Source organism: Apteryx mantelli, chromosome 25 (assembly GCF_036417845.1).
Source record: "Apteryx mantelli isolate bAptMan1 chromosome 25, bAptMan1.hap1, whole genome shotgun sequence".
Lineage (NCBI taxonomy): Eukaryota > Metazoa > Chordata > Aves > Apterygiformes > Apterygidae > Apteryx > Apteryx mantelli.
The window spans coordinates 8,929,815-8,946,468 of record NC_090002.1 but is presented as its reverse complement, the minus strand read 5'-3'; the positions used below and the strand labels follow the sequence as shown (position 1 = coordinate 8,946,468).

At 50.2% G+C, this 16,654-nt stretch overlaps 1 protein-coding gene across 1 annotated transcript in view; it reads right to left on the bottom strand.

The window, feature by feature from the left end:
* Positions 1-4,463: 4,463 nt before the first annotated feature.
* The window catches only part of CDK18 (cyclin dependent kinase 18), a 41,750-nt gene continuing 29,559 nt past the window's right edge, over positions 4,464-16,654 (bottom strand). Inside the window, exons 4-16 of the mRNA XM_013942770.2 lie at positions 16,469-16,594; positions 14,197-14,253; positions 13,838-13,952; positions 13,561-13,655; positions 13,342-13,404; positions 12,800-12,923; positions 12,322-12,442; positions 11,816-11,913; positions 11,343-11,448; positions 11,083-11,125; positions 10,347-10,437; positions 9,975-10,052; positions 4,464-9,632 (exon numbers count right to left, since the gene is read on the bottom strand). Coding sequence (XP_013798224.1) covers positions 9,598-9,632; positions 9,975-10,052; positions 10,347-10,437; positions 11,083-11,125; positions 11,343-11,448; positions 11,816-11,913; positions 12,322-12,442; positions 12,800-12,923; positions 13,342-13,404; positions 13,561-13,655; positions 13,838-13,952; positions 14,197-14,253; positions 16,469-16,594 — 1,152 coding nt within the window. The 3' untranslated portion in view covers positions 4,464-9,597. The remainder of the gene's footprint in view (positions 9,633-9,974; positions 10,053-10,346; positions 10,438-11,082; positions 11,126-11,342; positions 11,449-11,815; positions 11,914-12,321; positions 12,443-12,799; positions 12,924-13,341; positions 13,405-13,560; positions 13,656-13,837; positions 13,953-14,196; positions 14,254-16,468; positions 16,595-16,654) is intronic.

Below are 16,654 nucleotides of genomic sequence, written 5' to 3'. Positions count from 1 at the left end.
TGAAGTGATTTGCTTGTGGATGCAGACTGAGTCAACGGCACGACCGGAAATGGGGCTATCGTTATATCTCAGCAACCATCTTTGTCAATAGGCCCTATGGCGGGATACAGGACAGGAGAGGGGCCTTGGGCAGAGGCCTGTGAGCCAGAGCCTCAGGACCTCTCTGCCATGGAATAACTGACTTTGAAAAGTCATACCACTGAAGACTACCTCAGTTTCTCATTCTCCATCCAAAAGTGGGGACAACACAGCATGGGGGAGGAAGGATTATGATGACGAAGGATCATCCATCAAAGTGTTGCTGGGAAAGTCATTTTCTGCCCCTCTCTGTCCATACGACTGCTCCTGCATGGAGCAGAAGCTACTTGCATGAAACAGCAGCTGGCTGCCTTTGATCCCAGCCCCCATAGGTCATACCCTGCTCCTCATCTTCCATACATTGGGTATCGTTCCCCAGGAAAAGGGCTGAGGGGGCTTAACCGCGGTTCCTGCTCCCCATGGTGGTACTGGCACCAAAGGCACACTCAGAACCGCAACTCCTCATCAGCCCCTCAGCCCTGTCCCCCCGGTTATTTCTAAATGTATCTGGGCAAAATGGGTTAAGCTCCATCCTTACTTGAAACCTACTGTAGTGTAAGTTGCCAGGCATTTTACACACACTCTGCAACTCCTCAGATAAAGCTTGGAAATAGTCTCTTTTCTGCAAAACCTGAAATAGCACAGCCTTGAAAGAGGAAGTATCCACAGCTCTTCTGCTGACAGTGACCTGATATGGACTACTCTGAACACGGACAACTTTGTTTTTGTGATGCCAAATGGCAAACAAGGAGGCCAATCTATTATGGGTGGACAGATGCACTACATCGCAGACAAAGATCAGTTTTAGAGCACAAGACAGGGAGTCAGGAGACCTGCAGTCTACTCCCAGCTTCCATTACTCCATCACCATAACTTCATAGCATCGGCACTCTGGGCCTTGACTTCTCCAACTACAAAATGGCTGCATGATGCTTTCTCCACCTTTTTAAGTTCATCGGATGCACACAATAAAAAGGCAGCATCTAAGCATCAAAGATTACAATTATTAGTACAGCCCCTACCCCAGCTACAACAACCGATCCCACTTTACTAAGCAATGGCCTAAATGCCAGCACACTGCTTCCAGGAATATGAGGCCATTTTGTCAGGGATAGCACAAATCATGCAAGATCTGCTTGCAAATAAGAAATGAAGCGTAGGTGGGTTAGTCAGCATAAGAACACACAGATCCAGGCTGGCTCCATACACTGAAATCCAGATCCTCAGAGGTAGCTCATAAAAATGCAAGCCATAGGATTATGAGTATATGCAATACCAGAATTAGCTTCACGAGGAGGAACTTTAGGCTGTTTTCCAAACTGAAATCTATGTTGTACTTGTAACGAATTAAACACCCACATTTTTGTGCTTGCTGCAAACTGCAAAGTGAAATCATGAATGAATGAATAGCAGAGCCGCATGATTACAGACAGCAGCGTCAGCCTGTGTGTGCCAACGTTGCTCAAAAAGATCCGACATGCATTTGAAAAACACCTTCCTTTTGCTTCCTGTGCCCTCACACATTCTTCCTGGTGCAGCAAGTGGCACAGCAGGTTTTTTTTTTTGTTTTTGTTTTTACAGACTCCAATTATATAAGGTTAATCTTTTCAGCTAATGGATCAATTACCTATTTAACATGATAGGTCCTGGTTTGCAGCGACTGCTTCATAGAGCTCCGGGCCCCACGGGTGGGATTGGGATTGAGAAGAGGCTCCTTTGAGGCTTTTGCCAGTGTTTGGGCTGGCAACCACAGCTGGGGGTTCGGGGCTGAGATACTGCTGAGCTGTTTTCCCTGTGCCTTGCTCATGGATACGCTTCGGCCTGTTCTTTCTCTAGCAGCTTTTAGGGACACACACAGATGCTAGTTCTGTGTAGCTCTTTTGTCCAGAGACTATAAAGGGCAAATCTGGCCTGATACCCTGAAAAATACAGACATGCTATTCCAGCAGCCACCTGTGCCAACATGATGGGCTGAAGAGTTGCACGCTCATTTGGAAATGGGAGCACCAATGCCTTTCCATAGCTGCAGCTCAGCCCAGGACCACCACCATTATGCAAGTTTGACCAGGTCAGAAAAGAACCGCCTTACTGAACCTTACTGAGAAAAGATGTGATGAGTCTTACAACACAACATGAACTCTCCAAACAATGGGTTGAATTATTCTTGGCTGCCTGTAACATATTCAGCAACCCAGCCTGAATGAGCTGGGCATCTGCAATGGCAGCACACTAGAGAGCTGTTAACCTCACGTATGTTGGGGGCAAGTGTTTCAAAACATGCCATGTTATTTGGAAAGCCTGGCTCCACCTCTAGGTCAAACATTATCCTGAGATCTTGGCCTAGTTATTACAGATCCTGTAACGCTTGTCAAAAAGGAGGAAGTGCTCACCTACGTGTTTTCCTAGCGTCCAACTGAAATAATTCCTTTCAACACACCCACTCCATTTTAGCTGGAATCATTATGCTTCCTCCTTTACCACGCTAAAACTGCTGCACAGGAGGGCTGTGATCTGCAAGAGAGCCAGTGAAAAAGTCAGGCCGAGCCTCCTGACACACACCTGTAACTTAATAACACACAACTAGTCTCATTGAGGACAGCAGATATCATCCCCACTTTGCAAAGAGACATGCTAAGAGACCCAGGAAGCAATTAATGATGTCACTCGAGCATCCTTGCGAGGCAGGAGGCATCGCTAATGAACACGGAGCTCCTGGCAGGAAGCAGAAAGGTCATGGCTACTGGGGCAGCTGGTGACATCCTGACTCCTGAGAGCTCCTGGGTGCAGGATGCGACTGTGGGCCGCTTGGCGGCATTCCTCTCGACCCATTGCTGCCGCAGCAGTGAGACTGGAGGAATGAGAGCAGCAGAAGGAGGAACTGGTTTGACAAACAGCTTGTCACTTGGGATCTGCCCACGCTGGTGTCCACCTGGCTCTGAAGGTGACTCATGCGGGCTGGGCTCTCACCAGAGGTGGAGCCTGGGGAGGGAAGGGGTGCATTGCCCCCTTCCCCTTCTCTGCACCACCCACCAGCATCAGCTGGCTCACACCAGAGGCCTGGCCCCCAAACCCCCGAAGTCCCCCTCATAGTCCACCTCTGGCTCTTCCCAGGTCCTCTGGGCAGGGTGGCTGGGGTTTCTTTTCAGCACTACCCAATGGCACAGAGGGCAGAGCTCTTTGAAGGGGAATAGCTCTGACCACAAAGAGACTTTTTGCTCCGAGGACTCCTGAGGAACAGGACACACCTGCCCCTTCCCCAGCTCTGCCCTTGAGTCGGTTTGCAGCCACGGGCAGGACACGCCACTTCTGTGCTTTATCTGCCCGACAGGCTTACGGCAATATTTGTTTAAGGACTTAGGATCTGCACAAGGAACTATAGAAACATTTTCCTGTTGCGTACGAGCTTCTGAGGTCTTGTGTTTCAACCCGCTGAAAAGGTCAGGCAGAGGGAACCTCCCTTCACAGTAACTCTGTGTCTGGACTGGGAGTTTTACCACAACCAGTGACCTCCCGGAAAGGAACTAATATGGAAAGCTGCCTCTTCTCTGCAGCCCATAGTATTTTTGATTCTCTTGGGGGACAGTGCAGGGCCATAGCAAAGCCCGGGGCAGGACAATATGGAGAAATTCAGGCCAATGGTGCAAAGCAGGGAAAAAAACAAGCCAGCAGCAAGGTATTTCTGTGTCTGGTTCCCAGACACTCCAGCTGTGAAGCCTCCAAGTCACCTATCCAGGCAGTAATTCAATCACCAAACCTCAAACTATAACAACTCTGCTCTGAGCCAGTCCCTGCAGAGCAGCGCACATCAGCCTTGCCCAGGAGGAACCTGAAGTCTTTTATAAAGGAAAATAAAAAGGTTTCCCCAAAAAGCACAGAAAAACAGCTGTAGGAAACAACTTCCTGGGAAAGAACAAAGACAGCACGCTCCCCTCCTAAGGTGCAAGCAGCCTTCCTCGCCTGCACACCCCACAGCAAAGCGACTTACCGCACGGCAGCCGGGGAAGGGACCTGCGCTCCCGAGACTTCAGTTCTACCTATTTGAAATTCAAAAACAAACTGGATCCTTCTCCTACCAAAAAAGAAAAGAGAAAAATTACATCCCGCACAAAACTATCCTGTATTCAATAAAGTTTATTTTCCAATCTTGGCTTCAGAGCGTTCACAATACATTTGTAATATTAGCCTTAGCAAGAAAATGAGCACATCCACAAAATAGTCCATGTAACATCTGAAATACAAAAATTGAAATATTTTTATAAAACATTCAGACACAGGATTGACGGATGGATACAATCTTTTATTCTTGTTTTGTATCTTTCCATTTATTCCAGAAAAACTTTCTATAAAAAAATCATTGCTTCTTTTGGAATAAATCTTTAAAATCATTTCTTTTAAAATGCATCTTTCGATCACACAATGCTAGTTAAATACATTATTGGTATTCTGCAAATGAATCACACTGGAGAACATTCACAGTATGTGTATCCTGGTCACTTAGATATATTTTTCCTGTTGTAGGACAAGCATGATGCTTAGGATGAAAGAAGGCAATGAAGAAACCATGGGTCTCGTAGTTTTTGTGCCTATTAACCCAAGCCACTGCTAGTGGGGAGTGCTAAAGGGACATCAAAACGTGTTTCATGTAAGACTTGAGAGTACAGAAATGGGACAGAGACACAGCATAGCTGGAGCAATCTGCTCAGGCAGAGATCCATGACTTTTGGCATGCGAGACAATGTCACTTTTAACCCTAATTCTTGTACGGACTTGATGGCCCTTGCAGGACCCCTCAGCCACCTCCTGCTCTGCGCTCTGAGCAGAGTCTGGCCCCGTAAGGCGAGGAGAGTCATCACACTGGGTGCAGGCTACAGTCTCTGGTTAACTGATGGGGGCACAGATTTAGCACATACCTATTCTAATTAGACACTTCCCACGTGCCAGGTGAGGTTCACAGGAACGGCCATCGTAAATAAGCCATTACTTGCTGTGGGTTTATACAAAAATACATCTCTCTGCATTGGAGTCAGCTGTCCTAATGGAGAGTCTGGTTCTACTTCTGTCACATACCTCAACTGCAGGCTCCCACCCCCAGGTCCAACCTCTTCCCGTATACTGGGACGCACAACCAAACCCACTAAACCTGTCGATGTCATTCCGTCTAGCAGGCTAGACTATTTCTCTGATGTCTTCCCACCTGTCCGTTCCTAGCCTGAACCTGGGAACTCTGGGTTCCTGTTTTATGATGGCCTAATTTCCAACTGAAGATAAATCCTGGGAAAACAAACAAACAAATAAAACCAAACATTTGGAAAGCTTGGGAAAATGGCCTTCTATTTTTTTTTTCCACCATGTGTAAGGGAAGGGAAAAAAACACCTATTATCCCCTTCGTTTCCAAGATACAATGTAGTTTTGTTATTTAAAATCTTAACATAGATCTGGCAATGGGTTGAGCCAGGAAAGGCGAGTGCGTATGTGTATGGAGAGAGTAAAATGAAATAACTCTGCCTGTAAAGTTTTATTGTTGTCCCGTAAACAGACCTTGCTATTGACATTACTTTACTTACGTTTCTTTAACTAGCTATCAGCTAGAGAGATGAAAGAATACAGCCTTTCCTGAGGGCACATCCAAAATTCCATTTTCCACCAGAACTGGCAAAAATAAAAATTGCAAGAAAAACGTCTGGAAGACAAACAACAACTTCTTTTTGTCAGAACTCCCAATCTGTGAAAAACTGTCAGCTACTTGGTAAAGCTGTTGATGGAGAACCCACAAAATGACAAAATGAAAAAATTCCAGAGCACCACAGAAATTCCCAGCATTTTCATTAGTGCTACTTTAAAAATCCAAATTTGGAACCATCTAGTGCTCCGAATACTCAGAAAAGCCTGCACTGTCAGCTGCCGAAGGAAGCAGAGAGCGAGGCCATCAGCCAGAGCTACAGCAGCGATCAGGCACCTTGGCAAGCTTGCGAGCGCCTCGTTCAGTTTTCAACAGCATGCTTGCACGTGGGGACGACGGGGGCACCCCTCTGCTTGGGAGCTTTTGCAAACCCCTTGGACGCCTCAGCATTTGAGGGGTCTTTGTCCTCATAAATCTACCCCAGGCCCCATGGTCTTCAGCAGGACGGTAACAATATCCGGGAGTGGGAGAAGGGGGGTCTGGCTCCGAGCGCTAATCGCTGCGAACCTGCAGCTCATTTCTTGGCAGCGGGGAAGGCTTTTGCGGGCAGCGTGCCATGGGAGCCTGGAGATCACACACTCGGGGCTCTGCCAGCCAACACGTGCAAGTGCAGAAGCAACGGGAGCTTATAAATCAAACCTTGCTCAGTGGGGTGCCAAATATTTACACACACTATCGCTCTCCTGAATAGGAATCAAATATCCACTAAATGCAGTGGAACAAAAAGGGTTATCTTAAATTCAGGCTGTTAGTAGCACACAGGGCTAATAAATAATAGTGCCTCTGCACAAAGATCTCCTTCAGGAAGGATTTGTAGGAGAAAAGGCAAAGGCTATAAAAGAATAAACAGCAACTAACAGGCCCTTTTTCTTTGCTATCTGATCCTGGGTAAAGCAGTGCTGTCTACACAGTCATTGCTAGGTCTTTTCTCCAACCTTTTCCCCCAGTATAGCGATGCTGTTTCAGTAGGTGACCTTGCCTTTCAGGAGCAACACCCATCCTGGGGGGGGGGAGCTGAAACCACACCAGCTCCGGTGGGACTGATTTCAAGGTGCTCAGCTCTTGCCACCACCAGGAGCCTAGTCTGGGGGAGCAGGTAGCAAGAGCCCCTCTCTCCCACCGTGTGCCCACAGTCAGCTCTGCACCACCTGCAAGGCCCCAGACCCGAAACAAGCCCTCCACCCTCCCAACGGGAAACTAGAAGGGCTCAGCTGGGCACCCCATGCCCCAAAGCATGTGGCTCCTTTCGGCCAAGGCAATCTCAGAGCACAAGGCTGGTAAAACCAGGAAAGAAAACCACACAGACAGGCTGAAGACGTCCTGAAAGGGTATCCCCCGAGCAGGTGGAGCAGTTTCCTGCTCCCCGCGTCTGACCTGTGCTCACCCGTCACTGGTCCCTGGTCACCACTGGTACCTGAGCATGCTGTCATGTGGGAGCGGGAGACGCTGCCTCCGTGAGCTGGCCCGCCAACTGAGCTGCTAATTCGTGACAGGAGCTGGCTGCCCTGGAAAGTGCAAGTCTGCTGCACAGATCCCTGCTAGGCCAAGGAAATTTCTGTATAAAACGCCTTTGCGAAAGAAAAGATGACAATGTGAGAGTTCAGACGTACTCCAGCCAACACCTCCCTTTGTGAACCTCCCTCACTTATGCTCTTTTTAGAAGTCCCATGCAGCAGAAGCAGGGCATATGAAACCAGGCAAAATACTACCCTTTATATGTGCCTGTATCAGGGTGAAATGCGTCACTGGTGGCTGATGGCTATTCATGCTCTCCCCTATCAAATGGAAACAATTAATGAACTATTCAGCCTGCTGTACACTGGACAGACTGACAAAGGAACGGAGCAGGGATGGGCAAACCTCAAACAATGCAGACGTCTGGATGCTTGTCTAGGACAAACCCAACTTAACAGCTTTGGTCTGATGGGAGAAACTCAGATGGCGCATCGCATTGAGCACTGGCACAGGGAAGAGTCGCCTCCTGGAGCTTTGAGGAACTCTGGGATCTCCTGCTTTATCCTCATACTTTGCATTTTCAGAGACTCACAGAAGCACCACACAGCAAAGTGGAAAAAGGAGGCTCTAACTCCCTGCTCACTGGGGAAATGAAGGTATGGAGGATTACTGTCCCCTGAGCAATGCCTCCCAGGCTGGGAGCGCTACAGGCTGCGTTAAAACATTGGCATTTCCTGCCAGTCCTACTACCAGCGACAGGGTCACAGTGCCTGTCATGCCAAGGGACTCCCAGCCACTTCCTAGGGCTGGAGGAGTGATGGGTGAGAGGACTGGGTGGGAGTCATCCAGGAGAGCCAAGAAAAAGATGTGAATATTATACAGAAGAAAAACTTCCTACAATGCTCACATACTTGAAGACATTTCAGACTGTAAGCTGTGAGGAAGAGGTTAAGCAGGGCCTCTTTGTCCTGGATTTGGCATGTTCCTGAAATGTACAGAGGGGAAAACACACCAGGAATAGTCCTCAGCCAGCAAAGCACGTTCAGATCTAAGCATGCACTTCAGTCCCACTGCATGTACAAGAGTCAGGGCTGGTATGATCAGGCATTCGGTAAAAAAGGATTTCAGTGATGTAGATGCCATGTGAAGAGATTTGAGGGATGCTTTCTGCTTCTCTCTGGGTCTATTTCTGATCCCACAGCTGAGCTGTGGGAGGTTTGGCACTTCTCCCCCTTCCTCTAGGTAGAAATGCACTGAGGTGGGTGTGCACAGCACTTTGGTACGGCGAGGCTGAGCAGCTCAGGCTCTGCCACATCGTGTGCAGAGCTTAGAGACGGCTGGGTGGGAAGAACGGTTCATACGCTCCTGAGATGCTGTCTGGGAGTCGCGTCCTTTCCCTCATGACAACAGCGGAGATGGTCATGGGCTAGCAGGTGGCAGGCTCCAGGGATGAGAAACGGGCTGCTCCATCGGTGCCTTGGAAAAAGCTGAACAAAGGGCTCAGCGCAGCAACGGAAACCAGCGCAAACCCGGTGTGCGTTTTTGGCCCTGCCTCTGCACAGCTCTACCAACAGGCATCCTGCGCCCTCGTTCTCAGCTAGGGACATCTGTGGAGAGCAGCCAGCTGACCAAATTTATAAATGCAATGCTGACAAGAAGGGGGAGATGTTGGGGGAAGCAATGGGAACCCCTTTCCTCCCAACCACTCCATCCTTCAGTCAGGATTCAGGTCCAGAGATAGGGAGAGAAAAAGGGTTATGTAGGCAGTGGCAAGGGAAAATGAGGGAGGGCTACCCCATTTTTTGTTTCAGTCTCTCCAGTGCCTGTCTGGGCCATGCCCCCAACTCTTAATGTGGCTGCAAAGTGTCTCCCCAGGAGACAGAGGGTGCAGGACCAGTTGTCTGAGCAAAGGTATGCGGCCAGAAATGCCTGTCTGGGCCAGACACTACGTACCATGACTTGGCCACTGCTCAGCTCTTGGAGAAACCACCCTCTGCTCACAAAACCTCCCTGCCCCTGGCTCACTTCCCTGAGCATGGCAGGTGGGTTCCCTCAGGGCCAGCACGCATCCTGAGCTCAGGGCAATGCTCAGGGCAACTACTCTCTAAAGCACCTGGACAGAGGGTAGCAGCTCTTGTCTGATGGGTGCAACACGAAAACAAGAAGGGAGGAAGGCCATGGCTCCTTTGACAACCGCTGCCGGGGGCTGAGGGGTGGTGGGGAGAGGGTTGTGGGGACGGGCAGAGGAAAGCCTGCAGCCAAGGGTGCTTCAGCATCGTCCTGCTCGAGTCTAATTCTGCGATGGGTCAGGTGGGAGCATGTTGCTGTCTCCTTTCTCAGTGCTTTGATCTCCATGGCGACAACGGGAACACGAGATCCAGGTTTAAAATATACTCTGCCTCCTGTTCTTCCCTCGGGCTGAGGAAGAGAGAGAGATAGGTCAAAGAGGCTAGATGGTGAACAGCGCTTTGCAGGCACACCACCCCATGCAAGGACCTGGATCACAGCATTGCTTCTGGGATGGTGCCTCAGAGCACCTAAATGTGACTTTGGTGCAACTGCAGGTGACAAGTCAGGATGCCCCAGGGGTAACTTGTGGCTGTTGTGGACTAAAGCAGGAGGCAGGGATCAGGTTTGTCTTTTTCTTACACAGATACCAGCTGGGAGTAACCCCATGGCCAGTGTGGTCTGTGGTACCTCTGCAGGCTGCCTCTCAGCCCATCTGTGAGAGGAGGTCAGCATCATTTTCCTCAGTCCTACCTGACTGCTGAAAGGCTGAGCCTCGGTAGCCTGGGTCCTTTTGAAGCTGGATCTCCTTCAGGGAGAAGATGGAGACATCTAGGCAGAGGGGGCAGAGAGAGAGAAGTCAATCCAGCTGGCTGAGCCAGCAGTAGTCTGCAAACCCAGGGCCAAGACAGACCACACCATCCTGCCCATCATACCCAAAACTCTGTTTCTTGCTCTCACAGTCCCCAAACTCCCACCCCACCATGCTGCAGAAGCACTTACTTCCTCTGAGCGAACACGGACAAGAGGCATCCAAGGAGACCTAGCTGCAAAGCACCACCCTTAGTTTGCAAAGAAGCTCTTTGCTCCACATCCCCCAGGCAATAGGATGGCGCACACACTTACTGTCAGGGAGGAGGTGTACCCGTTCCCCAAGGCTCTTGAAGTAAGCATGCCGCAGAGCTGCCTCCGCTGAAATCCGGCTTTTGGCTTCATACTGCGCAGAGCCCCAGAGAAAGGAAATTATGTACAGTGTGCGTGTGCGAGAAGGCATTCAGTAGGCATGGAGGCCCTGCCCAGGGTGTGGGCACATCTGTGGACCTATGTATGCATAGGTTAAGTACCTGCGCAGGGTGTGCGCCCAAGCAATTCCATATGCTGCATGGGTAAGTGTCTCCAAAATGCATCATGGGGGTGTGCAGGCAACTGTGCGTGCACTGTATGTGCACAAGGAACTACATACACTGTGGCCACGGGAGTGCACCATCCATTTCATACCTAATGGATCATCTCTCTTTGTGTGTGCAGGCTGTGTGCAAGAGGACAGAGGGGTGAAGGACGGTTCATCCATCGGCAAACACGCTGAAGGGTAGACAAGTGCTCTGATCAACCAGGGCATAAACTCACGAAGAGACAGAAGCATGTCTCCAGAGAATTTTGGAGTGAATTCAGGGCAGGTCAGATGGTGAGATAATGGGAGGTGGTTTGGGATAGCATCTACATGGCCATAACCATACGACCATGGCTTATTCTGTAGTCACAGCCCCTCCTCTGCCTGGATCCAAAATCAGTGTGAGGGCAGCCAGGATACTTCATTTCAGCAAATCCCGTTGCCATCCACCCAGACTGCTCTAGCACTTACCAGAAGGAGGTTCATCAGCAAGTCAATGCCTTCTGAGTCCAGCCTGAGAGAAAGAGGAAACAAACAGCGGAGCATTATCACACTCGGGAGACATTGCAATAGTCAATGCAAGGGTCAAGAGGCAGCTGGGACCTCCAGTGCACAACTTCATTCAGAGGCTGCCAGCACCGCAATGCGGAAATGAAACTCATCTCCCCAGGCTCCCATTTAAGACCAGCGCAAGCATACCATGCCTTATGTGTCTCTGCTCAGGAAGGTACCTTGGGGCGTGATTTATTAATGGCTGGGCTCGGTACTGTGTGAAATTGTAAGCCTTAAACTCCTCGTTGGATGTTATTCCAGGCCAGGTGTCTTCTGTTGGGGTTCCTGAGAGGGGGAGAGAGGGAAACCTGTGATGTTCATTTGGTCAAGAGAGAACAGCTTCGCAGATGTAAGAACAAAAGCTAGTGTCCACCTCTCCCAAGGAGGGGGCAGGACAGAGAGCATGAATTTTATTAGCAGGTTTGGATTTGCTAGTACCTCCTGCGGGGCAGCAGCCCTGAGAGCTCGGCTGGCTGCAAGCCTGGTGCGAGGATGTTGGGCAGCCTGGGTACAGCTCTGCCCACCCCAGCCCGCTCCGCTCCGCCGCTTTGCCAACAGGCTCCGTCCAGGCACCCGAGGTGGCTCTTTTTCACAATATCTGCAGTCAGCCACTGCCCTCAAGTGGGGATTTGGGAGACAGCAGAAGACTCACCCAGCAGCCTGAAGATTAAATGCAGCTCTTCTTTCACCGTGGAGCCAGGGAACATGGGCCGTCCAGTGACCATCTCGTAGTGTATGCAGCCCACGCCCCTAAAGGAGCAGCAGAGCATTAGCAATGTAGAAGCCCTGTGAACATCCCACCGCCCCTTAGCGACGGCTGGATGGGGTCCTGGGGCCCCAGTTAACTGCTAGGGTCCCTGCTGACAAAAATCAGCTCCAAGAGCCACCTCCCTTCACTGTTACAGATAACCATTTATCCCCTAACATGGAAAGTGTGCTCCAAAGACCTTGAGACCCATGGGACACAAAAACCAGCACGGCATCTGAGACAGACACACACCTCTATTTTAACCATCAACACAACACTGTCGGCACATATGCTGCTGCACAGGCAGATGAAAGGCAATTCCCAACCCACTGTCTTGGAAACTCTGGGAATCTTAATTTGGAGGTTCACCTCTTCCCCACCCTGTCCTGCAGACAGGCACTGTGGCTTACCACATATCGATGGGTGTGGAATATTCGGTAGATCCTAGCAGGACGTCTGGGGGCCGGTACCACAGTGTGACCACCTCATTGGAATATGTTTTTGTAGGGACTGACTTGGCTCTGGCTAGTCCTGAGAATGAAAGGGATGTGCATCAAGGAGCTGTATCCAGCCGCACCTTGTTGCAACACTGCGTTCTCCCCAGAGAGGCAGAACAAGGCAGGCAAGGCCAGATTGCTCAGTACATAAAGCAAGTGGTTGTGCTCATGCAGAGATGCTTCAAACTCAGCTGGGTGGAGCATATAGCTGCCGTGCAGAATCTAGCTTCAGAGCACATGCAACACTGCTGCAGGAGAGCTGTGTCCCAAGCTGCTTAGGGGGGACCCCCACATCTCTCCCCGCTCCAGGGGAGCATGAACCTGCTGCCAGCTGCGCACAGGCCTGCCCAAAGAGACCACAACTCCTCTGCATCTCCCCTGCGCTACCTACCAAAGTCAGCCAGCTTGAGCTCTCCTCTCTCATTGATGAGCAGGTTCTGGGGTTTGAGGTCTCGGTGCAGGATTTTTCTTCCATGACAGTAAGACAGGCCACGCAGCAGCTGGAACATGAAGATCTGCAGGCACGAAGAAGGAGCTGGCACTTAGCACTGGGGCACAGGCATCAGAAGTGAGCCTGCCTCAAGAACTATAAAACTTGCGGACAGGTAAGATGCTTTGAAGCTGGCCTGGGATGAAATGCATTGTAGACAAGTGTTCAAGCCCATGACCAACAATTCAGAAAAAGGGCTGAACAAAGTCTGCCCACACAGTAATTTTATTTAATGTAGCTGTGGCTTAAAAAAAGCTGGTGGAACATCAGAGCCTGCTGAGAAAGGTCAAAGAAGGGTATTGTGAAAGGAGGGCTGAACTGAAGAGAGAATGGGTATCCCAGCTCTGTGATGTCCTGGGATGTACTTGGGGTGAGTTCCCTGCAGCTCCCACCTCTCCCTAGGAGGGAGGCAGGGATACGGGTCCCAGGCAATGCTGTCTTACCTTCACATTGTGCATGCTCATCAGGCTCCCACAGTTATCCAGGTACTGTTTGAGGTCATTATCCTGCAACGAGAAACACCCATAAACCTCCTCTTCTGTCTCCCTTGCCCGACAAATCTTCCCTGTAATCAAGCCCAGTTCTGTTTCAGCAGAAGAGTCCAGCCCTCCCACAGGAGTGCAGCTTTCCCCCACTTCCTGCAGCGAGTCCCCCAGACCCACCAGGTACTCAAAGACGAGGGTGAGGGAGCGCTCCGTGTGGATGATGTCGTGCAAGGTCACGATGTTGGCATGCTTCAGGTTTTTCAGCAGAGACACTGAAAGGAAAGGAGATGGCAGGTTCGGGCAGCCAGGTCCTTGGTGCCATGTGGGGTCATGCTGATTGCACAACTGCAGATATAAATGGCCACCACCACCACCAGTCCCACATCAGCCTGTGACCTGGCATTGCTCATTAGGTTTGTGATCTAATCTGAACCTTATCTGAAAAGCCCCTCACCTTCCCGTATGGCTGTGCAAGGTGCCCCTTCCTCGTGCTCCAGGCGAATCTCCTTCAGTGCAACGAGATTTTCTGTCAGCTTGCTGCGTCCCTTGAAGACAGTGGCATAAGTGCCCTAAGGGAGAGAGATAAAATACAGGTCACGCATACCATTTATCAGGATGGCACAATGCTGATATGTTTCATACCATTTGCAGGAATGATAATTTGAAGCTAAAGGGCCAAGTCTGAAGTCCACAGAAAGAACTGGTCTAAAAGAGTCCTAGATATTGAAGAAATTTTGCTAGTCTGTCCTTTGCACTTCAAGCTGTCCTTCTAACTTAATTTAAATCCTTACAGGGGTTTCAGACTCTCCTTACCTCTCCCAGTTTGTCCAGTTTAACGTAGGTTTCCAGCTTCCCGAACCCGATATCTGACTGTAAGAGAAAAGGGAGAACATCACTGGGGGAGATCTCATCCAGGGAAAGCTTAACCACCTGGGGGAAGGTCAAGTCAAGGACACTGGACAGTAATAGCTTTGGGGGCAGATAAATCAAGGCAGGTGTTTGCATGCAGCACCCCAGCTGATCTAGGTACATAAAGTCTATTACTTTTCTGGACAAGCAGTGCAGGCAACCAGCCAATCAATCAGAAAACCTCCACAACTGACTGCTTAAGGAAAACGGATGACACCTGCTTCCTATACCCCAGCACAGCGATGGCCGTGGCTGCAGCCTGAAAGATTGCTCCTTCCTGCTCCCATCCCTCTAATTCCCTTTTTATTCTCCGCACTTATCCCTCTCACCCATCATCCTGACACACCACCAGCAATGGCTCAGTCTAACAAGAGCAGTGGTTTCTAAAGAGCTGATGACCTTTCTGTTGGAGAAACCTAGCGGGATCACACTGCTGCCAACGCCTGGCCCTTGAGTGGTTTCCTATGCTTTGGTCTGTACTATAACTCAGTCCATTTCTCGGTGTCCTTCTCAAATCAAGCATGAAAGAGACATTTCCCTATTTGGAACAGCAAGTCTTTAACGTATTGCTGAGACCTGCTCTTGTATACCCAGTGAAAGAAAGGGCAAGCACTGTGATATAGGAGATTTAGGTTTCACTCCTAGCAGATCTCTTAAATCACATGTGGTCTCAAGTTTTCTGTGGGGAGAGAGACACTTCCTCAATTAATCTGGATTATTCATGGGCCAGGGCACAGACTAGCACAACTGCCTGAAACCTGCGGCATCTCATTGCTCCTTTAGCATAAATAATAAATCTGTGTCATTCCTCCACAAACACGTTTGTGTCTGTGCAGTCCCAGGCATGGAGCCAGCTCTGACTCCAGCCTGGCTAAAGCCTTCCCAGACCAGCAGTGCTGCCCTTTCCCTTGAGCAAGCACTCGTGTCATGCCTCTCTCCATCAGCAGATGGTGCTGGACGGACAGCTGTCAATCAGCAGGGAGAGACCAGGGGCCGTGCAGGGAAAGGGTCCCCTGGGCGAGGCAATGAAGGAGCCCCCGCACTGCATCCAGGGCTCTGGCATGGAAAACCAAGCGCCCAGAGCCTGGGGTACTCCTGCAGCTCCCTCTGCTCACCAGCTCTGCCCCACGGAAAGGCTTTTTCCTTGCACCAGGCACCAACCAGATCACTGAGCTCTCACCGGCTGCCAAACGCTACAGGACGACTGTCTTCTAGCTCACACCAGCTGGATTTGAACTAGCAAGTCCCAGAGGAACACAGTATTATTTACTCCACTTTGGCTCCCCCAAACACGCAGCGTACCCCAGGAACAGATATGTCTTGAGCAGGGAAGTGAGGTGGCTGCTGCAGTCTGAAGTCCTGTAAACCCCACAGTGCCATATGGTGAATTTTACAGGAGCACGCCTTATTCATTTAGGGGACCATGAATTTTAATAGCACATTGCTTTGGCCACGTCTATTATATTCATTAGACAGAATGTGCAGGTAAATGTGAGCTCTCCTTTCTCTACTCTCTCTCCCCCCGAAGGGGCATAACACATACGAAGACGCCTGCCAAGACCTCTGTCTGGCAATTGTGCAACACCGAGTGTTCCTGGGCAGCAGGACGTGTGCTTGCACATTTATAAACAGGGCACCAGGTTGTTGCTGCCACATATGCTGATGCTCTGCAGTAAAGAAACTGAAAAGCCAACATTAATGCAAAGGATAATTCATTATTTATCGCCATTTGCATTTCAACTAGCAGAGGCTCCAGCACTTGCTAAACCACAAGAAGTTTTCCACCTCCTCCCCTTTCAAAGGAGCCAAGCTGAGAGGGGAAAGGCAGGTGTGTGCAGAGGTGAGTGAAGGAATGTGCAGGCCTGGGGATTTGCATAGCTGTGTGCAGATTTGCCTGTGTAGGAGTGACACACGGAAGAGGATGCACAGATCATGTGCGTGGGGTATACGGGAAAGTGTACCGTTGGGTGTGTGTGGAAGGGGATTTGCACGAGCAGGCAGGGGTGTGTGTGTGTGTGTACAATCTCAATGATATATAGGGATACAAGGGAGCTTGCACAGGAGGGCATGGCTGCATGAGTGGGTGGAAATAACACATACATCTGCTTGCTGGGACCTACATGTATGAAGCAAGATGCTGTGCCCGGCACCGCTCGCTCTGGGTGGTGAGACTTACAAGGGAAGCCCGTCGGGACATCCTGCTGAGGGGCTTGGGGAACTCCGGACTGTCCATCTGCAACTTCTGCAAGAACTCCGGGGGCAGGCGGATATCCATGGGCAGGGAGAGACGCTTGTTGACATCCTGCAGAGAGGGCCAGAAGAGCTGGTGATGAAAGCATCTGATGAAAGGACAACCGTACAG